This window comes from Lithobates pipiens, unplaced genomic scaffold (assembly GCF_037356315.1).
Source record: "Lithobates pipiens isolate NorthernLeopardFrog02 unplaced genomic scaffold, aLitPip1_a1.2 Scaffold_19, whole genome shotgun sequence".
In the NCBI taxonomy this organism is placed as follows: domain Eukaryota; kingdom Metazoa; phylum Chordata; class Amphibia; order Anura; family Ranidae; genus Lithobates; species Lithobates pipiens.
Genome location: NW_027507764.1, coordinates 209,832,102 through 209,859,657, shown reverse-complemented (window position 1 = coordinate 209,859,657; position 27,556 = coordinate 209,832,102). Strand labels below are relative to the sequence as shown.

The 27,556-nt window shown below is 41.6% G+C and overlaps 1 protein-coding gene across 2 annotated transcripts in view; it reads right to left on the bottom strand.

The window, feature by feature from the left end:
* Nucleotides 1-3,764: 3,764 nt before the first annotated feature.
* Nucleotides 3,765-27,556, bottom strand: part of TBX20 (T-box transcription factor 20) — a 60,355-nt gene continuing 36,563 nt past the window's right edge. Inside the window, exons 7-9 of one of the 2 annotated variants that reach the window (XM_077491671.1) lie at nt 15,208-15,240; nt 7,704-7,816; nt 3,765-6,564 (exon numbers count right to left, since the gene is read on the bottom strand). In XM_077491671.1, the coding sequence (XP_077347797.1) occupies nt 6,224-6,564; nt 7,704-7,816; nt 15,208-15,240 (487 nt within the window). In that variant the 3' untranslated portion in view covers nt 3,765-6,223. The remainder of the gene's footprint in view (nt 6,565-7,703; nt 7,817-15,207; nt 15,241-27,556) is intronic. The other variant, XM_077491672.1, reaches the window with a different exon arrangement.

Below are 27,556 nucleotides of genomic sequence, written 5' to 3'. Positions count from 1 at the left end.
TGGGACAAAGTTGAACTTACAGATAGCAAAAAAAGTTTATTGATGTCAGTATTTACTTACCTGAGTGATGAGAGGAGACAAGTGAAATTGACCTCACATCTATAAAATAGGTGTAAAACTGGAGGCTGGTTTGAGCAATATGCCATGTACAATGGTTAGGCCTTGTCAGGAGCATGTAACGTTCCTGCTTCTCATTCCAGCATCCTGGTTTTAGCTGTGGCATTTTCCTTGTCTGTCTGAGTGGAGACTAAACCTGATTTAAGCCAGTCAAGCTTGCAGTCTCATGCTTGTGATATTGTGTTTGTGCACATGCTCCAAGCTCTTTGTTTGTCTGTTCTGCTCTGCTGTTTGTATTCTGTGGTCAACGACCTTGGATCAGATATCAACTACTCTCTGAATTTTTCCTGCCTTTTGACTACAGATTGATCCTGACTATTCTGAACCTTGCCTGCCTTGTACTTGGACTGTTATTTAACCACTCTGCCTGTCTGGCAGAGGCAAAAACCTGTTTTTGTTGCTCAGTTCGCTCTTGCCCCAGGGTGGTGACCGGGCACTGTGTATAAGTCCTGGAGGCAACCGAGTACCGGTAGGCCTGCTTGCCTTATGGCAAAGGGGACTGCTATAGGTGAAGAACACAGAAGTTAGCTATAGTGTCTGACCACCTGCCTTAGGGGTAAGCATAGCAGGACACTATAAAGGCTAGGAGACCACTGACTAGGTGACTACGTTTATCAATTACCTTTCAGGGATTATTTATATACATGGGCTAGCACTCTGAGGATATGATTGATGATATTAACAAGAAGACACATCACTACAACAGGCAATTAGAATGTACATTCTGGTGCACTTTTTGGATATGGACCAATCAGAGCTCCCTTAGGCCCTCCTATGCACACCTGGCTTGAAAAGAAATTAGAGCAAGAATACACATGCTGGGGTAAGCTAGTGTACAGATAAAATCTAGCAGGCATTATAGAAGAGGGGTCAGCCTGAGAAGTATCAACAGGTGAACAAAAGGACTGAGGTAGAACAGAAAAAATAGCTGCAAGAGCAACAGGTGCATAGTAGGTATCAGGGAGGACAGGAAGAACAACAGCAGAAAACAGAAGACCCAAAAGGAGGTCATACCAAGGCACACCCATCACCAGGCAACCCTAACCATGCCACATATAAAGGAGATGGGTGCAGATGACCACCAATTACACTGGGAGAGGAGTCTCCTGCATATAGATTCTTGACAGATTGCAGTTTCTGTAAATTGGGGTAAGGCCGGTAATTTTTCTGCCTCAGGAGGGTGTAAAAATGAGAATAATTGATAAATAAAACTGTCTAGGCAGTCAGTTAAAAACTCATCTCTACCTTCCAATTTTTTATTTTATCACTGATGATTCAGTAAGCACTTGCATCATATATATACTTAGTGCTCATTTTTGCCTTGCCTGAAATGTCTAGACTTCAAAAACTCAGCTGGAGTTGGTTCATTGATTTCTTTTGGCTTTAGCTAAACAGCGGGCATTTCAGGTATAATACAGCACAATGCTCTACATCAAAGCCCTGTCCTGATAAGTTAATTCAAATGAATGGAAATAAAACAAACTAACTACAGTAAGAATAGGGTATGTGTTAAATGTAAAAAATGTCACCAATATTCTGGAAAACACTGCAGGAAGAGAGAATAAAGGTAATGTCAACAGCATTCAACCAGATCTCAATAAAATTGTATCTGCAGGAAGTAAAACCTTCTAGTTACTATGAGCAACTTACTTTCCACACCTTGTTTTTCACTTCTTCTAACCGTTTGACTGACAAGGACTGTACCCTATCTGGAAAACACATGCTGCATGGAATATGTGTGATAAATGTGTGCAATTATTCCTCTTTTATGTTGACCTTAACTGCAGATAGATATCTGGATATTTCTCACCATTGTGAATCTGTTTGATAATGTACATAGGGAAATTTTCAGCCAGCTGGGAGAAGGAACTAAACTTCAATTTTTTTATACCAGTCAATGTCATGAGATCATAACCCAGCAAAGGTGAATCAGTGTATTGCAAAGCGTAAAGTATTCCATTGACAGAGTAAGAAGTGGTAAGAACTTTTGTCAGGTTCCTACTCGAACAGTATCCAGCCACATGTATTGATTATGAAAGTTTGCTGCCAGCAGGCTGCACACTGGATATGTGTCTCCTTTTGACACAAATATGCTGAGTTTGTTGTGCTTTACTAGCCAAACCTCCTGTATGCATGAACCCTTAACAATATGTAATAAAATGAAAAAATGCTTGACCACTTCTTTCAGCATTTGCTTGTTGTGGTGGTGAAAGGGGTAGGAGGGCATAGAATTTGCAATAAGGCCCTGAGGGTCTAAAATGCTTCTCTTCTCAGCTCTTGTACACACGGTTGGAGATTCCGACGGTATGTGTCCTATCGGACCGTTTTGTCGGATATTCCGACTGTGTGTGGTCTGCATTGGACTGTTTCCATCTGAATATCCGACGGCCAACTTTTCCAACTTGCCAGTAAAATTTTCTGACAAAATGCTCCGATCGGACATACTCCGATCATGTGTAGCCTACTCCGATGGACAAAGTGCCACGCATGCTCAGATCAAATTCCTAGACCAAAGCTATTGGCTACTAGCCTGAACGTAGTCCCGTCGTAACGAAATAACGTCATCACGTTATGTACAATCGGATTTTCCGACAACTTAGTCCGACCGTGTGTATGCAACATCACTTCCGGACCTCTTCCGGAATTAATCAGACGGATTTGGTTGTCGGACTCTCCAACTGTGTGTACAAGGGTTCAGACAACATACTGTATAGTATATCCTTAGCACTGGTGCATAATAGTATACACACTATGTTAGTAGCTATCCTGGTACCTGCCCTTGATTTTGCCAAACTTTATGCTCTGCTCACTGACAGTTTACACTGCCAGGTGCCACAGAGAGAGGTCCCCGGGGGATACCATAAAAATGTTGTCATGTAGATTCAGGATCTGTAGTTATACCCCTGTCAGTGTCCCCATTGGAAACGTGTACCCTTATTTTCTGTTCTGGCAACTGAAAGCCTGTGGAACAGGACGTTATAGAATATCTCTTTAACAGGGACAGAGACAACCACTTTTTTTTTAAAGTGAGCAAAGGTTAAAAACATTGTCATGTTATAAGTTGAGTCAAATGCAGAAGTTCTAACCCTTCCCTAATGATCTTGAAAAAAAAAAAAATAGCTGGAGTTGATATTTTGACATTTAAATGCTTGTTTGGTGACGAGCAAAGCTGTGATAGGAATTTGGTAACGATGTCTAAAAAAAATCACATTTCACCTTTTAAAAAGACCACTACTCACTAAAAATGTTATATTAAGTTTAGGTAGCTAGTGATGGGTAGAGCATGTGTATAAATATATGTTCACATTTGTGGATGTGATATGAAGACTCCATGCAGTTATATTTGTTCAGTGGCTGCACTGCTGCCATGCAAAGTGTGAAGCAAAGTGTCAATGCATTTGTGTTCACTTCAAACATTTAATCATCTGAAGGAGATTTTTTTAAAATTAAGGACATAATTAAATATTTGCATTGAATACTGGGTCCCTCCACTTCAAGTCACCTAATGTAAGCCCCTTTGTTTTTAATTGGTAATCCACCCGCTCAAGCAACATCAGTAACCCGTCAAAAAACTTGGACCTTCACAAAACAGCTGCCACTGTCTACAAACCATTCCATTATCCACAGTAAACAAGTAATTTAAAAAATATATTAAAACACACAAATATTTTAATAATGAATCACACATTAGCAACAATATACAATGTTTTCATGTTATATATTTATATATATATTTATATAGAATTTAAGCCATTTTTGAGTAGCATTCATTCTTAAATGCTTCAAATATTACATAATGTTGATATAACATTTTTGCAGAAATAAATATATTGCACTTAAAACGATATTTCCATCAGGTGCCACGTCACTTTTAACAACTGCATTTTTTTTCTGGCATAAAATACATCTGTATAGATTACACTTATTTCCAGAGATTACACTCATTATAAAGGTAACAAAATGACACAGTAATACAGGAAACTAATAACAAAGGCAAAAGTGAAATCCAGTTCTAAAAGTCAAATGAGGCCATGTCCGGTTACTCCGGTTTCCTCCCACACTCCAAAGACATGCTGGTAGGTTAATTGGCTTCTGCCTAAATTGGCCCAAGTATGTATGAATGTGAGTTAGGGACCTTAGATTGTAAGCTCCTTGAGGGTAGGAACTTGTGTGAATGTATAATGTATATGTAAAACGCTGCGTAAATTGATAGAGCTATGTAAGTACCTGAAATAATAATAATAATAATGTCCTGTTTTTTTCCAAATGTGGCTCTTACCATCTGCTGTTAAGTGAGGAAGGAATTTCAACCTGTGCTTAGAGGTGGGGTCATTGCAATGATTAAAATGAAAGACAAGCTGGATATTGATCTGTTTTGATATATTTTGATGAACAGTGAAAATGCTGTCAACTAAAAAAAAATCTTTCAAATTCTTATTTTAAATCTGTCCTTACTTTTTCCATGAATGTATATGCATAAATACATCCTCTTATACCCACCTAGGATCTTCATAAATTAATAGGTCAACCTTTTTATCTTTTTTATAACATTTTACCTATATTTGTTTCTTGACTGCAATTTAGTGCTGGTAATAGTGGAACCATAATCAACTAATGAGGTGAAGATTCAAGCATTATTTATGATTATTTCCAGTATGTTGGTGACAAACAGCCAAACACAAGTGTTGATCAGCATTGGTTGAAGAAATCTTTAATCGAAGTGAAAACTTAATTTCATACCAAAGATAACCAAATAAGCTTGTGGCAAAGCTACTTTAGTAATCCTTTCATTATACAAGACTTAATTGTTAATAAGATCAGAAATTTGTATATCCAGGAAACCATCTAATCACGCAATGGGAGTATTTATTTTACATTCTGCTCGAAAGGGGTCCCAAAGCTAGCAGAATGTAGTTGGCTTAAGCCAGCTCCTGCCACTAGTTGCTGCCTACCAGTTAGGTGTTTTTAACGTCTTTAAAAAAGTTGGCATCCATTTTAAGTTAGAAGACACTGGAACCTTTTTGAAGACCCCTTATATATATAAAGGGAAGTAATAGTAACAAACTCTGCATCACAGAACATCACATACACATTGCATAAATGTTCAAATCTTGGGCTTCAAAGCTAGTTTCTGACCGAATTGTTACTCGCCTGGCTTTCTAAATAAATGGGACGTTTCGGAACTAATCTCAACATTTTTTTCCACCACTTACACAGAAGGTTACATTTTGCCACAAAGTGATAGTTGTGCCCTTAAATCTAATAAATAATTTTTCTCAAACATAAAAACATTTTTTTAACAAATATAAAGTACACACCAATTGTTATTGCTGAATATCGGTATTCGACTGCAGGCGGTTACAAAATCCTATGTGTTTGTATCGTAGAAAACCAAGATAATTTTATTTTAAAGCAGATGTAACAAAAGCTTGTGAATGCGACATGGAGAGGAAAGAAAATCAGTGTCCTGCCTTAAATTTTTCAACGATGTGCTGGTCCCTAAGATGTTCACTGATCCACAGAATGCTTCAACATGCACTAAATCTGATAATAAATAATTAGCATTTATACTGAAATGGGAGAATAGCAGCAACATATGCCTCTAACAATTATTGCAATGTACCAAAAATCTGTCTTTTACAGTACTGCATTTAAACCATATTTCTTTTTGTCAGCTACTCCAGTTGAAACATTAAAGCAGCAATGAATGTTTACTGAACGTCAAGTGTATAAGCAAGAAAACTAACCAACAGTCAACACATCTATCAAAACTGTACACTGTATACATATCAACTAGAGACCAGTTCTAAAATAGATGTCTGTGCCAAAACTTGTAAAGTTATTGTGGAGAATTCAAACAGTGGAGGAACCAGTTTGATGTTTCCTTATATGTTTTTCTTCAGCTTATATAGGCTTGTCTCGATGATAAGATACATACATTGCTGCTTACATTGTGGAGTCACATCAATAAGTTTAGTGCTCTTCTTCTCATCCTTCATGTGGTTCCTTATAATAGTGGCATGTGAGAATAGTTGCACTAGCGACCCTGTAATTGATGCGCTGCTTTAGTTTTATATATTTTAGGTGTTCAAGTGCAACATACCAGTCATACAAATGGAGTCATCACAGCTGAGGAGTGACGCAGTCCTTGGATGGCTGCATAAGGTCCCTGCTGGAAGTAGTGATGGTACCTGGGCATATGGAAAGAAGGAAATGAAGGCCCGCTACCTTGCATTGTGCTTGCAAGAGCTGAAGGTGTGAGTGGCATGCTGAGTCGACTGTAGGGAGGCAAGGAGCCTTGGATTGGGTGAGGAATTGGTGTTGCCAGAGATGCACTGCTAGAACCCAGTGCTGACAATGTTTGTGGGTGCTGGAAACTAGAGAACCCTGATGTGGAGGATACCCAGGAGGCGAGGGATAGGTTGTCAGAGGCTGTAAAAGCTGATCCTATAAAGAAAAGACAAATAACTTATTAATAACAGTTTAGTATAATATCAAGAGAAAGTTGGAATTTGTAAAAAATTTTAAAAATTGCATTGCTGGCTGCAAGATATTTCTCTACGAACAAGTGTTTCAGCAGAGATATCTGAACTGGTTATGTTAAATTTGCTTATTGAGTTTATATAAACTCTTCTAGCTGTTTACTTAAAGTGGAACTTAGGCTATATTATTAACTGCTTGCTGACTGTCCTCCGTTGATTGATGGCACTCCTGCCTGAATCGCCGCAGCTGTACGGCGGGCGCTTTAAGTAGTATAGGGCCTGCTGCTTGACGTTGAAGCCCGTGTCCGCCCTTGTACAGTGAGCAGCTCACCCACAGCTTACTGTACAAATTTGGCAATGCCAAATCTGACTAAACTCCTGCACATGCATGTGGGTGAGGTCATCCCTGCCCAGGCCAAAGACAGCAGCCAGCGATCGAGACCCGGAAGCCAGCCACCCGAAGATGTGAACAGCCAGGTGGGGAGTTAGGGGACACAGCATTGCTGGAGTTGAGGTAAGTATTGTTCTACTTTAAAGCAGACTTAAACCTCAGCAACAAAAAAATGCCCCCCCCCCCCCAGGAGCTTTTAAATATTGTGCTAATATGCACAATTGTGCTAATATTAGCACATTAGGGCAGACTTACCTTGGAAGCGACCCCTTCCAGAGCTACACTGTCAGTGCTCCTGATGGACATGGGTGCTTCCATCTTCTCCCCGTCTTCTGGATTCTGACTCTCTAACTCTTTGGCCGGATGATTGCCCAATACAGGATGATGTCAGAATGAGTCATGTCGCAATTGTATGCTGAGCTGTATACGCTCATTTCAGTGTATATTCAGAAAAAGAAAACAAATGCTAACAGGCGGGGGACAGATTTATAACAGAATAAACCAGTAAGCTCTTTATACGTATCCTACTTGTCAGCCTTTTGTTAATTTTTATAGTTAATTCTGCTTTAATAAAATATAAACAAGGCAAACTGAATTTTTGCTTGTACAAAATTAACTATTCAAAGTAAACACATCTGCATTGTATTAACTTACTTTCATTTTTCAAAGTCAACAGCAATTTCTGCTTTAATAAATGAAAGCCATTGACTTACCCCTGCTCTGCACCACCTGGCCATCTTCTGTCAAGACATCATCGTCTCCCCCATAGGTCCGAATTGGAGATCTTGCATAAGAATGTTTCTGAATAAGGCTTTCCACACTTTCTCTGCATAATATATAAAAAAAATTATTTCATTTAGAAATAACTATCATTCTTCTTTCCTAGCAACATAAGTATGTATTAAATCACTATTAGCAGTTATAAGTATTCTATTTTTTTCTCTGAGTAATAGCAAAACACTCACTTATTCATATCTCAAAACTCATCAATAGAGTTCTTTTTAACATGCATAGTTTTTAAAGGCTGGTACATACGGGCCATACATTCAGCTTGTGTGTGCAGCAGCCTTACCAACAGAAGGTGGTCTAACAGCATCTGATCAGCGCTTGCAGAAAATGGCTATGAGTGCTGATCAATGTGTTCTGGAGAGGGGGGCAGTCCCCATGTCAGAACACAATAATCAACAAGGGGGATCACCTCAGTAATATCACTTAGCAACCGCTTAGCTTTTTTTGTTTTGACCGCTGGGTTGAACGAAAAAAAAATATCTTCCCGTGTGTACTAGCATTAGGCTAAACCTATTTTAAAGGTATATAGAAAGTTGAAAATGGAGTAAGATGGACAATACTGTGAAACACAGCACAGCGTGGTTGCCTGTCATTGCTGGTCCTTTCTCTCCCAGTGTGAGTGCTGCTGTATAGGGGATAACAGGAATTTGATATCAAAAGAGATTCTGTAATGCCTACAAGATGCATGTGAAACATATTCAATGGTTTCCAATGAATCCAAAGCCTCATTTAAATTATGTTTTGTTATTATCTGTCTGGAGTTCATCTTTAAAGTGATGGTTAAGTCTAGTTTTTTTTTTCTCTAAAAATAAAAAACATGTTATATTTACCTGCTCTGTGCAGTGGTTTTGCACAGAGCAGCCCGCATCCTCCTCTTCTCAGGTCCGCCTTCGGCTCTCCTGGCCCCTCCCTCCTGTTGAGTGCCCCCCAAAGCAAGCAGCTTGCTATGGAGGCAGCCTAGCCGAGTCACAGCTCCGCGTGTCCATTCAGACACAAAGCCCCGGTTCGACCCTGCTTCCCTCTCTCCTGATTGGCTAATTGACTTTGATTGACAGCAGCATCAGCCAATGGCGCTGCTGCTGTATCTCAGCCAATCAGGAGGAGAGTCCCGGATGGCTAAATCACTCGTGGACATCGATAGATAGAGATGGGGTTCAGGTAAGTATTAGGGGGCCTATATACATAAAATGCATTGTATATCTGCACCCCATTCCTCACCATTCCTTCTCCTCTCCCCTCCCTCCATGTTTCCCGCCCCAGGCCTCTTTCCCTCCTCCCCCCTTTTCCTTCTTAGTCCCTGTCCCCTGCTCTCCCTTTTCCCCCTTTTTTCCCCCTCCTTCCCTTCTCCCCGCCTTCCTCCCCCTTTTCTCTCCCCCTTTTTTGTACTTGTGTACAGTTTTTTAATTTTTTATTGAGATTTATGTATGTTTTTCATATGTAATAAATGATTTTATTTTTACCCAAATTTATCAATTTGTATCAGTACTGAGATAGTCCACCAAAAACTTTTGTTGGGTGAGAGTGTATGTTTGGACAACCTCAGCAACTGTCCTACCCTCCCCCTCTTTTCCTATATAAATTCTGGATGATGGTATTTTTTTATGCCTCCCTCTACACTTATTTGAGGCTATACTCAAATAATTTTTACTAGTTTTTGTGGGACCAGTGACATTTATACAGTGATCAGAGCTAAAAATAGCCACTGATTACTGTATAAATTTCACTGGCAGGGAAGGGGTTAACACTGGGGGACCCTGCAGGGGTTAACTGTGTTCCCTATGTGTGTTTCTAACTGTGGGGGGAATGTGGCTGACTAGAGGAGGAGAGAGATCATTGTTCCTACTTAGTAGGAACACACGATCTGTCTCCTCTCCCCTGACAGAACCAGAATTTGTGTGTTTACACTTACAGATCCCAGCTCTCACTCTGTCACAAGTGATCGTGGGTTCCCGACAGTCATCACACACATCCGGGGACAAGCGCCTCTGGTGGTGCACTTGCCTGCTACAGCGTCTTCAAGAGCCAATGTACAGCTATGACGGCTCCCCCTGCGGAGCCAACCTGGCACAGTATAACTGCGGTGGCTGGTCAGGAAGTGGTTAAAGTGAAAGTAAAACCGAATCTTATTAAATTAGTTATAAAGTAATAAAATGTTTTATATGAATGCATTTGCTGCATTTGGTTCCTCCCACCCCCCCATAAGTGTCTACACTTTCCTGAGTTCCCTCTCGATCCAGTGTGGCCACCTGGTCTAATGAGACAGGAGTGGGGAGCATGGATGAGTCCACTGTTTGGGTCATGGATGCAAACAGCCCAGCTCGTGAGTGTGCCCGCATGGATGCCCTCATAACACACAGCTTGGGGGCATTTGGAGAAGAGGAGGAGAGGGAAGCACTGGTTAGGGACTGCTAAAGAAGAGGTAAAGGACCACTCTTTTTTTTTTTTTTTTTTTTTGTAAAAACTGCCCCCCGACTGGGAGATTGACCCTCATTATTGGGCTGGGGACCATTGTCCCCAGTACTAAAAGTGATAGGAATTTCAAAATGTTTAAATTGTCATAGGAACAGGAGTTGAAGGGAGATCTTTCAATGAGTAAATCAGTTCTGATGACAACTTCAATGGAAAAATAAGGGCATCCAAGAGGCACTGGGGCTTTGATATGAGCTTATGAGTTTATTCAAGGTAGTGAGAGGGCTAAAAACATTTGAAGAGCTCAATTGCTCAGGTTAGGCTGCTCACAACAGACGAGGCTACCCTCCAGTGGGTACTCTAGAACAGTGTTTCTCAACTCCAGTCCTCAAGGCGCCGCAACAGGTCATGTTTTCAGGATTTCCCTCAGATGAAACGGCTGTGGTAACTAAGGCAGTGAAACTGATCAAATCACCTGTGCAAAATAATGGTAAGCCTGAAAACATGACCTGATGGGGCGCCTTGAGGACTGGAGTTGAGAAACCCTGCTCTAGAAGGTTAACAGAGAAAGACATGCGTATATGGAAGGATCGCCAGCCCACATTACCTTTCTGATGACAACTTTGTAAGAGAGGATTTCCCCTCAATATAGTGAGAATTCATCTTAGTTCCTGTTATGTCTCCTGGACACAACCTGAGGGAAAATCTCCTCGATGGGGCACAGAAAAGAAAAACAGATGAATTTGAACTATTCTCTACTTGTTCCAAAGCTAAATTAAAAATATATTTCCTTTACTGTAGGTGCTGTATGCCCATACAGGGAAAAGCAAACTGAAGATATAAATTCATTGGGGGGAGTCTAAAATCACTTTTGGTTTGAAACACTTAAATTTAACCCTCTGTTCTTAGGTCCACCAATCTGCTGTTGTCAATATAAAGGGATCTCAATCTGCCTGCCAATTTTTCTACTTTTTTACATGAAAAATATAAAAAAGGATTAAAAAAGGATCAACATTTAAAAATGTCATGCTGGTGCATACGACAAAGGATGTGAAGCTCCTACCTAAATCCTGGCACTTCTCAATCACATTTAGTCTTACTATAAATATCCTAACATGTTTCAATTACACACCGGTCATTCGCTGTGTGATGGAAACATGTTGCCACCAGATGGAGCTGTTTGAGAAGTAAAAAAAAGGTTTTTTTTTTTTTTTTTCCTGAGATTAATGCAGTGCTTAGGTATGGTCCAAAGAATAATCTCTTTAATACAGTCTTAATAAATCCAATATTTCAACAAGCTGATAAATGTATTATTTTCTTTTAACTCAAGCACCAAGAGAAATGTTTTTTTAAGGTCTTCACTAAGAACCTATGTTAAACATCAAATTATTTCATGTTGTTTAAATTATTATATATTTGCTTATTAATGTTCAACACCCATATGGGCTGTTGAGTAGCACGTGTTTCTTTTATCCATGGAATATACAGAAAAATATAAGTTTATTCATGTTAATGCTACTTAGCTTATTGAGAAGGTACTTATTACGTGGGCACTGTGAGCCTAGTAATAGTTGCTTTTTATTATAGTTTAAGATTTTAACGTGTACCTCAACACTAAAATGTAACACAGTGCCTTGAAAAAGTATTCCTATCCCTTAAAATATTCCACATTTTGTCATGTTACAACCAAAAATTTAAATGTATTTTATTGAGATTATATGTGGTTTTGTTGTGATTTTAAGTGACACATAATTGTGAAGTGGAAAGAAAATGATAAATGGTTTTCAAATTTTTTCACAAATAAATGTGTGAAAAGTGTGGCGTGCATTTGTATTCAGCCCCCCTGAGTTAATACTTGGTAGAACTACCTTTGACTGCAATTACAGCTGCAAGTCTTTTTTGGCTTGTCTCTACCAGCTTTGCACATCTAGAGAGTGACATTTTTGCCCATTCTTCTCTGCAAAATATCTCAAGCTTTGTCAGATTCAATGGAGAGCATCTGTGAACAGCAACTTTCAAGTCTTACCACAGATTCTCAGTTTGGATTTAGGTCTAAACTTTGACTTGGCCATTCTAACACATGATCATGCTTTGATCTAAACCATTCCATTGTAGCTCTAGCTGTTTGTTTAGGTTTGTTGTCCTGCTAGAAGGTGAACCTCCACCCCAGTCTCAAGTCTTTTGCAGACTGTAAGGCCCCTTTTACACTGGGGCACTTTGGAGGTGCTACATCGCTAAAAATAGCACTTGCAGGACGGTCAAAAAAGTCCTGCAAGCCGCATCTTTGGAGCACTGTAGGAGCGGCCCTTCCTATTGAAAACAATGGGGCAGTACTGCAAACCCGCCTTGCAAAGCGGCGCTTCAGCGACGCTTTGTTGGTGGTTTTAACCCTTCTTCGGTCGCTAGCGGGGGGTTAAAACTGCCCTGCTAGCGGCCGCATAGTGCCACTAAAACGACAGTAAAGCGGTGCTAAATATATAAATATATATAATATTGTAGCTTACCAGTTCTTAGATTATGTAGCTGCTTTAGTTTTTCTCTCTCCCCCCCCCCTATTTTTACCTGGTGAACCTGCTAGTATTATATATTCATTTATTTTATTTTCATTTCAGGTACTTACATAGCACCATCAATTTACCCAGCGCTTCATATATATTATACAGTCACACATTCTGTCCTATAGTGACAACACTCACTCACTGCATTGTATTTATAGGGGAACAGCTTTCACCCTAGGCTGATCTTCTGATTTGGACTACAAGCCTCTTCTCCTATTCTAATCTCATTACAAAGGGAGGCTTTTTTGTAGTTCATAGAGGATTGCTGGGAAAACAAATAATGTTGTTCAGTGTGTAAGCAGGTGGATGTTGAAAATATTTTTACTGTTTCCTATGTTATGTGGTTATATTTCTGTATTGTAGTGTAAATATGGTGCACTGTTTAGTTGTGTTTTTCCTGCTAAGGTGGTACTCCCTTGGAAGTATATGTTAACTCTGCTGGTCAGATTTTCCCACGGTTTTTGGGGAGGTACCACCCTCTACTGGGGTAACCACCTAAAAAGAGAGGTAACCATATCTTTGGGGCACCGCGGTGAGTAAGACGGCTTGAGATTCAGTTCCAGGTCTCCCCATCCAAAGAACAAATATGCTGCTAGAGATGTGATCCACTATTTACACTTAACCACACCCGAGGTTCCAGAGGTATGGACGCTGTGACTCAAGGATGCAGGGCTATGGATGCTTTTGACTCAAGTACTTTAAAGATTTTTTTCACACCTATTCAAGGTATGACTACCTCATGGGCAAGGAGAGATCATGTATAGGAATTAAGTTATTTGAGGACAACCTTAAAGAGTTGCATACATGGTGGATCACAGAACAGGGTTATGTGGGGATGAGACAAGACAGAGAAGATGCAGTATTTATGTCTAACATGCAGTGAAGCTATTCCGAGAAGGCTATATTGCTGTTTCCAGTGACTACAGTATTAGAGATGCGTGTATAAGCAGCCAGCTGGTCAGGAAGCAGTATGACTTGGCCCTGGTATTGAAGGAGCTGGTATGCTTCAGCTCTTTCCTTAGTGACTGGTACCCCAATATAGGACTGACATTAAGATACAGGGCATTCTAGGGACCCAGCCTGTATGTCACGGAAGACAGAGTGAGGCCTTAGGAGAGACATGGGTTATGTACAAGTTAAGCTTCCTAGTATTCAAGAGTAATATATGAATCCATGTCACCATGGGTAACTGGGCTGGTGGAGTCCGGTACAGGTTTAGTGGTACCAGCTCAGAAATGCAGAGAAAAGAGATACAAAGCTTTTGAAGAACTGTTATCTATAGAGTACAGAGTGAGTTAAAGAACTGTGCCACTGGCTTCAAGAGTTACTGAAGTCTTACAGGAAGCCTTAACAGCAGCTTTGCATTGAATAGCAGCCTCAGCCTGCCTCTGGAGGCACGAGAAAGCGCTTTCTCCGGGTCCCTGTATCGGTGCAGTGAGTACCGCCCAAAGCTGCACAAAAAGTTACAAGGCCACAGCAATTTGGGTAAGATAAACAATTAAGGTTTTGTTCTTGCAAGAAAAGGACTTAAGCTGGCTATAGATGGATTTAAATGAAATCCATCTATGGCTGTTCCTGCTCAACAGAATTCCATCTCATGATCAACTTCTCTCAAACCAGACTGTCGGAAAATTTTCATTCGATCAGCTCCTGAAGTCCATTGGCTGCATGCTTATCAGTGTATTCTGAGGCAAGTCCCACTGTCAGAACACAACACAGCAGGGAGAATTCCTCCATCCACCCACCTTGTATGGCCAGCTTTAGGCTAGCCATAGGCGGTTTGAATCTGGGCCAGTTCCGCAGGAACCGGCTGAGATTCGAACCATCTGTGGGCAGGTTGAATGTACAAAGTTGATTGATCGATTAACTCGGATAAAACCAGCCTGCCGGATTTACCTGTGATTATCATTGCTAGCAAAAATCACTGTCTTCTCCCAGAGGTGGCGGCTTCCCCCATTTCTTTCCTGAAACCCGTGGTTGTGGGAAAGAAATTTGCACTGTCTATGGCCTGCCTTAGCCTGATAAACAAAATTAGATACAGCCACTACATCTCAAGCTGGCCATAGAGGGATCAAATCTCGGCTGGTTCAGCAGGCTATAGCTGCTAGCAGTAATCACTGTATCCTCCTGGCAGGGAAGGCTCCCTGTGTCCACCCCTTCTCCAACACAATAGCTCCACAGGAGGGATTCCCTCATCAACCTTTCTGTTGTGTTCCTCTGTGTGCCATGCAGACCATGGAGAAGAGAAAGAGCAGCAAAGAATTGTCTGAGAATTTAAGGCCAAAAACCGAGCAAAAGCATGGAAAAGCTCCAGTTTACAAGTCCATCAACAGAGATCTTAATGTTTCTGTGTCCACTGTGTGCAACATTGTCAAGAAGTTTACAGCCCATGGCACTGTAGCCAATCTCCCTGAACGTGGACGAAAGAGAAACATTTATCAAAGAGTTTGCCAAAACTTACCTGAGGAAGCCAAGATCCTGTTGGGAGAATGTGCTGTGGACAGACGAAACAAAATTACAGCTTTTTGGTAAAGCCAATCATTCTACTGTTTTCAGAAAAAGAAATGAGGCCTTTAAAGAAAATAATACAGTCCCTACAGTCAAACATGGTGGAGGTTCACTGGTGTTTTAGGGTTGCTTTGCTGCTTTAGGCACTGAATGCCTTGAATGTGTGAATTGCATTATGAAAATCTGAAGACTACCAAAGAATTTTGGGGTGCAATGTAGGGCCAAGTGTCAGAAAGTTGGGTCTCTGTTAGAGGTCATGGGTCTTACAGAAGGACAATGACCGAAAAGCACACGTCAAAACGGACCCAGACATGGTTTAAGACAAAGTACTGGAGAGTGCTGAACTGGCCAGCAATGAGTCCAGATCTATAGAGCACCTGTGGAGAGATCTCAAAACAACAGTTGGGATAGGGAACCCTTCCAATCTGAGAAACCCGGAGCAGTTGGCGAAAGAAGAGAAGTCCAAAAATGAAAGTAGAGAGGTATAAGAAACTCATTGATGATTACAGGAAGCGATTGATTTCAGTTATTTTTTCCAAGGGGCGTGCTACCAAATATTAAATTGAGGGTGCCAATAATTTTGTCCAGTCAATTTCTAAAGTTTTGTGTGGAATATGTCAACTTTGGATTTTTGTTTCCCCACTTTTTAGTGTCATACAAACAAAAGAAATAAACACAAGAATACCTAAACTGGGTGAAGTGGTGCACTTTCTGACAGAAATGCAGGAGTGCTAATATTTTTGTCCATGACTGTATATATATATATATATATATATATATATATATATATATATATATATATATATATATATATATATATATATATATATATATATATATATATATACATATATAAATATATATACGGTATATACTGTACATACTAATGTAATATTCAGTTGTTTCCAAACGCTCCAATTTATATGGCAATATAATAAAATAAAATTTTATGCAGTAAATTTTTAAAAAGAAATCACTTTGTGCTGTTTTGAGATAGAAGTTGATTCTAATCAGCTACAAGAAGCAATCCAATTACTCAGCGGTTTAGTGCACTAACTGACTCCAGACTGATTGAATTTGTTTCTCTGAAGATCAATTGATCTGATTTAGATTTCTCCCTAAAGGCTGTTTAGGGGAAAGGCCGTGTTAAACATCTAACAATGACATATAGACCATTACTAGAAAATATATACCTCCCAATATATTAAAAAAAATTATGAGTGCAATGTGCAATTGATATATTAAAACTGCTGGACCGTGAATGGATGATAACTGATGGTCAGACGTTAAGGTTTTTATCTATATGCCCTCTAAGCATTCAGCCAGACACCTAATGGTTTGGTCTTATCTTAATTTTCTGTCCAATTATTCTAAGCTAGTCATTACTAATTACTCTTTAAGGTGCTTTGAGATCATTTATGTGATTCAATTTAATTTAGCTAACAAAATCAGTGAACAATATGAGAAGTGACAATGTGCTCAGGGTAAATATGGAATACAGTATGTATGGAATTTGAGTGATTAAAAACAGTGTCCTTTTTAGCCTTTTTTTTAAAAAGAATATACTTTATTTTTAAATATCTTTTATATATTCTTAAATGAGGGATCGATCATCATTATGTAAATGATCTTATTAGGGCATAGTGATGTACAAAGAAAGAGTGATAGAGACAGACCAGAAAGGGGGTGGGCAGCTATATTTACTGTGCTTTTTGCATTCACAGGCTTGTTCAGTAAAGCTGGCCATACACTAGTAGATTTTCAACAAACGTTCGTACAAATATTCGTGCATACACTCGATGACTGGATGAATCTTGCTTGAAAAATGTGTTTGCTTTTTAAAATTAAATTTCAGAATAAATTTAATTTCCTGAACAGAAACCACATACACTGTTGGAAATGAATTTGTTCATTTTCCATCCTGCTCCTTAAACTCTTCGTCACTGTGGTCAAAAGCAAATGTCAATTTTACCCCACTAATGATTAGAAAATCAATAAAATAAAAAATCTTAAAACAAAAATATTTCAATGAAATTCTACTAGTGTATAAACAGCTTAAAGTGATACTAAAGTCTCGTTTTTTTTTTGGGATTAAAATAACAAACATGTCATACTTACCTGCTCTTAGCAGTTGTTTTCGCAGAGCAGCCCACATCTTCTTTTCAGGTCCTTCTTTGGTGCTCCTGGTCCCTCCCATCTGCTGAGCAGCTTGCTATGGGAGCACCAAAGAGAGCCGCAGCTCCATGTGTCCATTCAGACACAGAGCCACAACTTGGCCCAGTTCCTTCTCTCTCCTCATTCGCCTCATTGGCACCCGCTGCTGTGTCTCAGCCAATCAGAAGGGTTTGTCCCAGACAAGTCTCTCATATAACATTGCTGGATCGAGATGAGCTCAGGTAAGTATTAGGGGGTCTGCTGCACACAGAAGGTTGCTTATCTTATTGCATAGAATGCATTAAAATAAAAAAAAACATTCTCCCTTTACAACCACTTTAAGGGTTGTACTGATGTCTATAATAATTTAGGTAAAAGGTTAATTTACTTGGGAAGTATGTTCATTGAACAAACTGAATGTTCAATAAGCTTAGTCACACACATGCATTGCCTGGCCTAGGTTTCCAAGACCTGCTATGCTAGGCAGGGCTGCTGATAGAAATCACAGGGCCCGTACAGCCTACCTGACAAGGCCCCTCCCTTCTTAAAATATCAATTGATGTTTTTGATAAAAGAGCTGCAATGCTATGCTTTTCAGGCATGGAAGAAGTTATACCCCAACTGAATAACACCCATGATCAGCATCAGTCGCTCACTGTGTTCATTCAGGATGGTATGTTTGTTCAGGATGGTGAGACCTCCCCGCTCACCATCCTGAAATATTCCTTTCAGCAGCAGTGCGGGGAAAGGGGCATTCAGAGGCCACAGACAGCAGGGAGCGCAGATGACTAGGGGCAGCGTCAAGGGTCACCAACAGCCTCCTCAGCACTCCATCTCCATCTTCCACTCGACTGAACCTGCTGGCATGACTCATGCCTATTTATGAAGAGGGCCAGCCCCCTGCCAGCCCACTTGTTGGGGATTGACTGGTGCCCTCATAAATATGCCAAGCAGCTCCTCCTAGCTTCCACCCACTACACCTGGAAGCTTCTCCAAGGTTCCAGAAGGCAGAGGGAGGCACCAGAAATGCTGTTTGCTGAGTCATCTAGCCTCCCTTAGTCACAAAAACCCGACCCAGATTCAACCTAGGCCTGGCTCTCAGCCAAGCCAAATTTTCCTACACTACAAACCTATTTACATGTAGCACACTAGAGGGTGCTACACTATTGTCAGCAATAAGGCAGTACTGCTGGCCCTCCTGCTGGGCAGGTGCCTGGGCCCCCCTTTTGAACTGATGAGGCCTGGGCCCAGTACAGGAGGGCTGGCTGTACTGCCTTTTCAGCGGCCCTGATGCCAGGCCATGTGGGTTTGCATACATTTTTGCAGTTCCTACGTGGCCATGGCTTGCTTGGCAGAAATGCAGCATGAAAACTGGCTGCTTGCCAACAGGCTGGTATGCAATGTCTCCATGCACTGGAATTTATAGGGGAATCTAGTGATTTGCTTTCCTGCAACCCATGGTTGCAGGAAAGAAAATTGCTTCATCTATGGCTGGCTTAACTGACAAGTATTATCTCTATCATTCTGTTGTAAATGGTAAAATAACCACTCCCATAGCAACCACTTACCAACAATGCATTTTCCTCTCCTCTAAACCAGTGTTTCTTAACTCCAGTCCTCAACAGGTTATGTTTTCTCTCAGATGAAAGGCTGTGATAATTACTAAGGCAGTGAAACCGATCAAATCACCTGTGCAAAATAATGGAAAGCCTGAAAACAATGCCTGTTGGGGCGCCTTGACGACTGGAGTTGAGGAACACTGTTCTAAACCATGGTCACGTGGCTTAAATAGGCATATCATGATGGGTTTCTTATGTGCCAGCCAAGTGTGTGCTGGAGCAGACAGGTGATAGTTAGAAAAGATAACAGACTGCAGTGAAACCTGGGTGCTAATGCTGGTGCTGATTGCTGTCAATGTCTATCTATATTTACAGTGAGTCACAGAACCAGGGAGAGATTTTACAGTGTTTCCAGGGAGGGTTAGATGCTGGTGCTGATTGCTGAAAACATCTACCTATATTTACATTGAGTCACAGACACACTAACAGTGTGTTGAACAGTGATATAGCAAATTAGACTGAGTTTTTTTTTTGGGGGGGGGGGGGGGGGTAATGCTGTTGATCATTGCTAAAAATGTCCATATTTAAATTAAGGTACAGACCCACTGTGGGGGGATTTATTAAAACTGGAGCAGACAGACTCTGGCGCAGTTGTGCATATTACCCTATCAACTTGTTCAGTTAAGCTTTTGAAAGCTAGAAGCTGCTTGGTTGACATGTGCAGCATCTCCATCATATTCTGGTTGCTCCAGTCTTAGTAAATTCCACTCACTGTGTTTTGCAAGCTCCTATAGCAGATTTCAGAGACTTCACAGAGTGTTTTTGCAGGGGGATATCATTTTGTTTATTAGTAAAAACCTAATCTTTGTTTAACTGTTGGATTTTTTTGATTAAAAGCTGGCTGGTGTCTGTCCTGTAACAAGTACAATAAAAGAAAAAGTACAATATTCTTAGCTATTTTTCTGTTAAATAAACACTTAATTTCGATTTTTTTTAAATAAATTCTTCATAATAAACCAGCCTGTTGTTTCTCTGTGAAACTGCAGCCTACAAAAGCACCTCACATAGTATGCATAGACCGAACAATATTTCTTTCTTTCTTTTTTTTCTTTCTTTATTTAGAACATAGATACAGGTGAGTATGTAAAAGATACACAGAAGGTACAATTCCTCATCCACAGCTGAAAGAAGTCTATAACATAACCATATACAGCCAAGGTATTATTATAGATATTCATTGAAAGTATGTCCACAAGCATACAAAAACATTACAATGGAGTCTATTGCCCTATAAAATATCAAGGGTCAGACTCCTGATGAAAGGCACACGCACTTCCTGAATATACACAAACTTCACCTGTATGATGCCTGATTTTATAGCAGTAGGAGACAAGTTTGTCCTTGTGACCAAGTTAAATCTCTCCAAAAGATCAAAAGGAAGCTGTTAAAAAATACATTGGTCTATTATATCCAATTACTGTATTTTGGAACTGTCTCTAGCACAGTTAAGTAGGGCAGACTTGCCTCAACCACATTTCAATGGTGCCAACAATTTTTTATAATCTTTGGAGTAAGTGAAAGCAAGCCAGGGGCACCAAGTGTCTCTAAACTTTTCTTCCCTGTGGTACAAAGCTCTCCCATCTGACTTATAACCTTACCTTTAGCGAACCACAACTCTATAGGCGGGGAACCCTGTTTTTTCCAAGTAGAGGATATGCATGCCCTGGCTGTATTGCGAAAATGGACTGTTAATAACCACTTCAAAACCGCCGTACGTCTATTGACGGCCTGGGGTTTCGGTGGTTATATCTAAATGATGCCTGAGTCCACAGACATCATTTAGATATTGCCGTTTTCAGCCGGCGATTCCCTACACCATAAGAACGATCATAGCGGCTGTTCCGCCGCTTGATCGTTCTTACGGGCAGTGGGAGGGGACGCCCCCCCCCTCCCGCCGCCCACCGGTGCTTCTACCGACTCACCGTTTCCATCGGTGAGTCGGTCACAGGATCCGCCGGCCCCAGGATGTGATCATAGAGATTTCCGGTGGACTAGATTGTCCCCGGAGTCTCTATGATCGTTCGGAGGCCGGGCGCGATGTTATGACGTCACGCCCGGCCTCGTTATTCAAATTAACGGCGCCAATCTGGCTAGGAAGCCAGGATCGTTTTTTTTTTTTTTTTTTTTTTTTTTTATTCTGCCCAGCCTAGAGGTGAGATATGGGGTCTTATTGACCCCATATTTCACTGTAAATAGGTCCGATCGTGCCATATTCCTATTACAAGGGATGTTTACATTCCTTGTAATAGGAATAAAAGTCATCAATTTTTTTTTTTTTTTAAGTGTAAAACTAAAAAAATAAAAATAAAATTAACAATAAAAAAGAAAAAAAAATTTTTTTAAGCGCCCCTGTCCCCGTGAGCTCGCACACAGAAGCGAACGCATACGTAAGTCCCGCCCACATATGAAAACGGTGTTCAAACCACACATGTGAGGTATCGCCGCGAACGTTGGAGCGAGAGCAATAATTCTAGCCCTAGACCTCCTCTGTAACCCAAAACATGTAACCAGTAAAAAATTTTAAAGCGTCGCCTATGGGGATTTTTAAATACCAAAGTTTGGCGCCATTCCACGAGCGCGTGCAATTTTGAAGCGTGACATGTTGGGTATCTATTTACTCTGCGTATCCTCCTCTTTCACATTATGCAAAAAAATTGGGCTAACTTTACTGATTTGTTTTTTTTTTAGCATGAAACTGTTTTTTTTTCTGAAAAAAACGAGTTCGAAAAATTGCTGCGCAAATACCGTGCGAGATAAAAAGTTGCAATGACCGCCATTGTATTCTCTAGGGTCTTTGCTAAAAAAACATATATAATTTTTGGGGGTTCTATGTAATTTTCTAGCAAAAAAATTAGGAATTTTACATGTAGGAGAGAAATGTCAGAATTGGCCTGGGCAGGAAGTGGTACTTATATCAAGAGAGTGGGTCCTGGCTGATGTGGAGTAGATAGGCCATGGGATGGTCTCGCTAACTGTAGGCTGAGGTAAGCCAAGATTTCTTTCGGCAATGATGGGCAATGGAGAGGCTGCAGATGGGCACTGATCAGGTTGTATTGATGGGCAATGGTAAGGCTGCATTGATGGGCACTGGTGAGGCTGCAGATGGGCACTAATTAAGGCTGCATTGATAGCCTGTGACCCTTATTTTTCTTCAAAGATCTTTATTTAAAATGTAGGTTTTTCTTTCCTGAAACTTCCCTTTTAAAATTAAGGTGCATGTAGTACTCCGATAAATATGTTAATTTTATTGATCTACTGTATGCAATTTTATTAAACCATATCTTTCACCATTGTGTCAATTAGACCACACAAGGCAATTGCTGCTGACAGTCTGGTCAAAAGTTACCTATTATCTCAGCACCACTGCATAGTAAAATGCATTTTCTCAGTTACAAATTTTATTAAGCCCGGTGAGCCTTCACTTTGCATACTGAACAGTCCCTACTTTCTATAAATCTTCCCTTTATAGCAGATAATATTCCAAGTGGAATCTAGAACCAAGCAGAGTTAAGCCTAGTAGACACTATCAGTTTTTTTTTGTTCAACCCGCCGGGTTGACAGCTCAGGTCAGAGCCGCTGTACTAACAATCTGGCGCTAGTACAGTGATCTCCCCCGGTGAGCTATTGTGTTCTGACAGGAGAAGGCCCCCCCCCGCCAGAACACTCTAGTCAGTGCTCATAGCCATTGGCCCAACATTTGGCCCGTGTGTACTAGGCTTAAGTGCAAAATGTATTTGTAGCTGTAAATAATGTATGTAAAAAAACTGTACTATGTTCTATGTTCTGGTCCCAAAATAGTATAGCAATTTTCCTCAAATGTGCATGATTTGAAAGATACTTGTTATGACCTTTTTCAAATCTCAGTTTACTGAATGTTTTAGTTACTGACCTTTTTTTAATACAATGAACGAAACGAAAATACTGACCTTTGATGTTAATATGACAAATGATTAATTTTTTCCCCTTTACTTAGAAAATATCTATAGTACGAAAACTGCCCACATAATAATGATTTTAGATTACAGCAAATGTATTGTAAAAGAACAATACTTCCATTAATCCCTTTTTTTTGAGGTTTTGTGATTAGGCTCTCCAGAGAGAGAACTAAAATTGAAGTAAACCCATCGCTTGTAAACAGTTAAAAAAAAAGGCATGCCGAGAATGCTAACTGCACATTGGCTGTGCTCTTAGCCAAACTATCAAACCATCCAGTGGCTGGCGTCATAACGAATCACATGTGCAGCACCATAGCAGTTGAAGATTAAACAGAGGCAAAGATGGCAGCTTCCTTGGCTGAAAACGATAGGGGAGTTTACTTCCACTTTAAACCTCTGCATATACAGGTAATACCTGTTGATTTGCCAGAAATGCATTAAGCTCCTAAATGCCTCTTATGGACTGATACCACATGCCTATTTCTTGAGTGAAATAACAAGGAATAGTGCCAGTGCTGTCCTGTGGTCTGTTGTTAAACTACTGAATCCCTCTCCCTTCCTCAGCTGACAACATAGAGATTAAAATTTCTGTAGGCCAAGACAGGAACTGGGAGGAGTCCTTGAGATTAGTGATGGACGAACGTTTCGCCCGGCGGTCGTTTCGCGGCGAATTTCCGACATTCGCGGTCCGCACGTTCGAACGCCTTTTTCCGTCGTTCGCCGCGGCGGACTTACGTGTTTAATGTATACAAGAACTTTAACCTTTGGTGACACGTTTATCATGTGATACAGGACAGCCAATTGAGACATGACAGCACATGGACACTTGTACATTCCCCCTAACCTATAAATACACCCGATCCGGTGGCCATTTTACATTCTTTCTTCTGTTACGATAGGGACAGGTTCCTGTGTGGAGTAGGGAGAGATAAACCACTAGCTATTTGGTACACAAAAGTTCTTTTCAGGACTGGTATAGGTGTTAGGTGTTGATAGGTTTGCTGTGCTGCTGATTCTTGCAGCAGCCTGAGTGTCTTTTGTTAGTTTAGAGAAAGGGAAAGGACGGTGTATGCTACAGGGACAGCCAGATTAGTCTTTCATCATCATCATCATCATCATCATCATTAGCTGTTACTATCAAGGTCCACAAAAGAGCTGTTCCAGTAACCACTAATCGTTCTCTTTTTTTGCCAATTTGTATAGGGACAGGAAGGAAGCAGTGTTGTCAGGCAGTGAGGGTAATTTTAAAGACTTGCTGTTATTATTAGTTCCACAAAGGTTCTTTTCAGGACTGGTATCAGTGGTACAGTAATAGGCTTGTACATGTATAATATTCTTTCTTCCAAATATAGAAAGGATATTATACTTGACTGCTGCCCTTCTGCTGCAGTCTGCTAAACATTCACAACTCACTTGTTCCACAAAAGTTCTTATAAGGACTGGTAACTTGGTATAGGGTGCTACGGTACATAGGCTTGAGTGCGGTACAGTCTGCTGTTCTGTAAGGACCGCTATCGGTCCACAATAGATAGGGTTGACGTGCACCACTGCTGACCGCTGCCCTATACTGCAGCAGTCCTTCAGCGGTATAGGGACTGACGTACAGTCTGCTAATCACTAACACACAACCTGCTTGTTCCACAAAAGTTCTTATAAGGACTGGTAACTTGGTATAGGGTGCTACGGTACATAGGCTTGAGTGCGGTACAGTCTGCTGTTCTGTAAGGACCGCTATCGGTCCACAATAGATAGGGTTGACGTGCACCACTGCTGACCGCTGCCCTATACTGCAGCAGTCCTTCAGCGGTATAGGGACTGACGTACAGTCTGCTAAACACTAATACACAACCTGCTTGGTCCACAAAAGTTCTTATAAGGACTGGTAACTTGGTATAGGGTGCTACGGTACATAGGCTTGAGTGCGGTACAGTCTGCTGTTCTGTAAGGACCGCTATCGGTCCACAATAGATAGGGTTGACGTGCACCACTGCTGACCGCTCACCTATACTGCAGCAGTCCTTCAGCGGTATAGGGACTGACGTACAGTCTGCTAATCACTAACACACAACCTGCTTGTTCCACAAAAGTTCTTATAAGGACTGGTAACTTGGTATAGGGTGCTACGGTACATAGGCTTGAGTGCGGTACAGTCTGCTGTTCTGTAAGGACCGCTATCGGTCCACAATAGATAGGGTTGACGTGCACCACTGCTGACCGCTGCCCTATACTGCAGCAGTCCTTCAGCGGTATAGGGACTGACGTACAGTCTGCTAAACACTAATACACAACCTGCTTGGTCCACAAAAGTTCTTATAAGGACTGGTAACTTGGTATAGGGTGCTACGGTACATAGGCTTGAGTGCGGTACAGTCTGCTGTTCTGTAAGGACCGCTATCGGTCCACAATAGATAGGGTTGACGTGCACCACTGCTGACCGCTGCCCTATACTGCAGCAGTCCTTCAGCGGTATAGGGACTGACGTACAGTCTGCTAAACACTAATACACAACCTGCTTGGTCCACAAAAGTTCTTATAAGGACTGGTAACTTGGTATAGGGTGCTACGGTACATAGGCTTGAGTGCGGTACAGTCTGCTGTTCTGTAAGGACCGCTATAGGTCCACAATAGATAGGGTTGACGTGCACCACTGCTGACCGCTCACCTATACTGCAGCAGTCCTTCAGCGGTATAGGGACTGACGTACAGTCTGCTAATCACTAACACACAACCTGCTTGTTCCACAAAAGTTCTTATAAGGACTGGTAACTTGGTATAGGGTGCTACGGTACATAGGCTTGAGTGCGGTACAGTCTGCTGTTCTGTAAGGACCGCTATCGGTCCACAATAGATAGGGTTGACGTGCACCACTGCTGACCGCTGCCCTATACTGCAGCAGTCCTTCAGCGGTATAGGGACTGACGTACAGTCTGCTAAACACTAATACACAACCTGCTTGGTCCACAAAAGTTCTTATAAGGACTGGTAACTTGGTATAGGGTGCTACGGTACATAGGCTTGAGTGCGGTACAGTCTGCTGTTCTGTAAGGACCGCTATCGGTCCACAATAGATAGGGTTGACGTGCACCACTGCTGACCGCTCACCTATACTGCAGCAGTCCTTCAGCGGTATAGGGACTGACGTACAGTCTGCTAATCACTAACACACAACCTGCTTGTTCCACAAAAGTTCTTATAAGGACTGGTAACTTGGTATAGGGTGCTACGGTACATAGGCTTGAGTGCGGTACAGTCTGCTGTTCTGTAAGGACCGCTATCGGTCCACAATAGATAGGGTTGACGTGCACCACTGCTGACCGCTGCCCTATACTGCAGCAGTCCTTCAGCGGTATAGGGACTGACGTACAGTCTGCTAAACACTAATACACAACCTGCTTGGTCCACAAAAGTTCTTATAAGGACTGGTAACTTGGTATAGGGTGCTACGGTACATAGGCTTGAGTGCGGTACAGTCTGCTGTTCTGTAAGGACCGCTATCGGTCCACAATAGATAGGGTTGACGTGCACCACTGCTGACCGCTGCCCTATACTGCAGCAGTCCTTCAGCGGTATAGGGACTGACGTACAGTCTGCTAAACACTAATACACAACCTGCTTGGTCCACAAAAGTTCTTATAAGGACTGGTAACTTGGTATAGGGTGCTACGGTACATAGGCTTGAGTGCGGTACAGTCTGCTGTTCTGTAAGGACCGCTATCGGTCCACAATAGATAGGGTTGACGTGCACCACTGCTGACCGCTGCCCTATACTGCAGCAGTCCTTCATCGGTATAGGGACTAAGAGTTTTGTCACAGGGTCATTTAAAAAATGACAGGCAGAGGAAGAGGCAGGCCCTTCCGCAGGGGTGGTAGGGGTAGGGCAGGAGCAACAGGCTTGAGCCAAAGTGGGAAGTTGCAGAAGGTGCGTTCAATTACTTTAAAGGATGCACCAGACTTGGTTGAGTGGCTCGCTCAGCCTTACTCTTCTGCACCCTCCTCATCCTCTCGATCTGCACCCTCTTCTTCACTCTCTGCTATGTGCACCCCCAAAGACACTACCACCAACAACACGACCACCACCACCACCACCACATACCTTCCGCTTGAGTCACTGGAATTATTTTCCGATCCATATCAAGAGGACATTTCTGATGCGCAGCCACTCTTGGTATTGGATCAGGAAGAGGAGGTAGCAACAAGCGCTACTCAGCAGTCTGACGCCAGTACCCAGATCAGCCCAAGGAGGAGGTTGGTCCCCGGTGTTGCTGCCTACTCCGAGATCTCTACTTATAGCGGTGGGGAAGGTGACGTTGATGATGACGTGTCTAGTGATGTCACGTGGGTGCCCACAAGAGAGGAAGAGGAGGGGAGTTCAGAGGGAGATATGGACCAGCAGATAGGGAGGAGAAGCAGCAATGACTTACATTGCACAGCAGGGACAAAGCAGACTGCAAATGTATCAGGAGCGAGTCATCGACCATGTACGGTCACATCTGGCGCTCCCAGGACACCGGCACATGGCTCCGCAGTGTGGGCTTTTTTTAACGTGTCCGCTGCTGACAATAGCGTTGCCATCTGCAATCTTTGCAGTCAACGC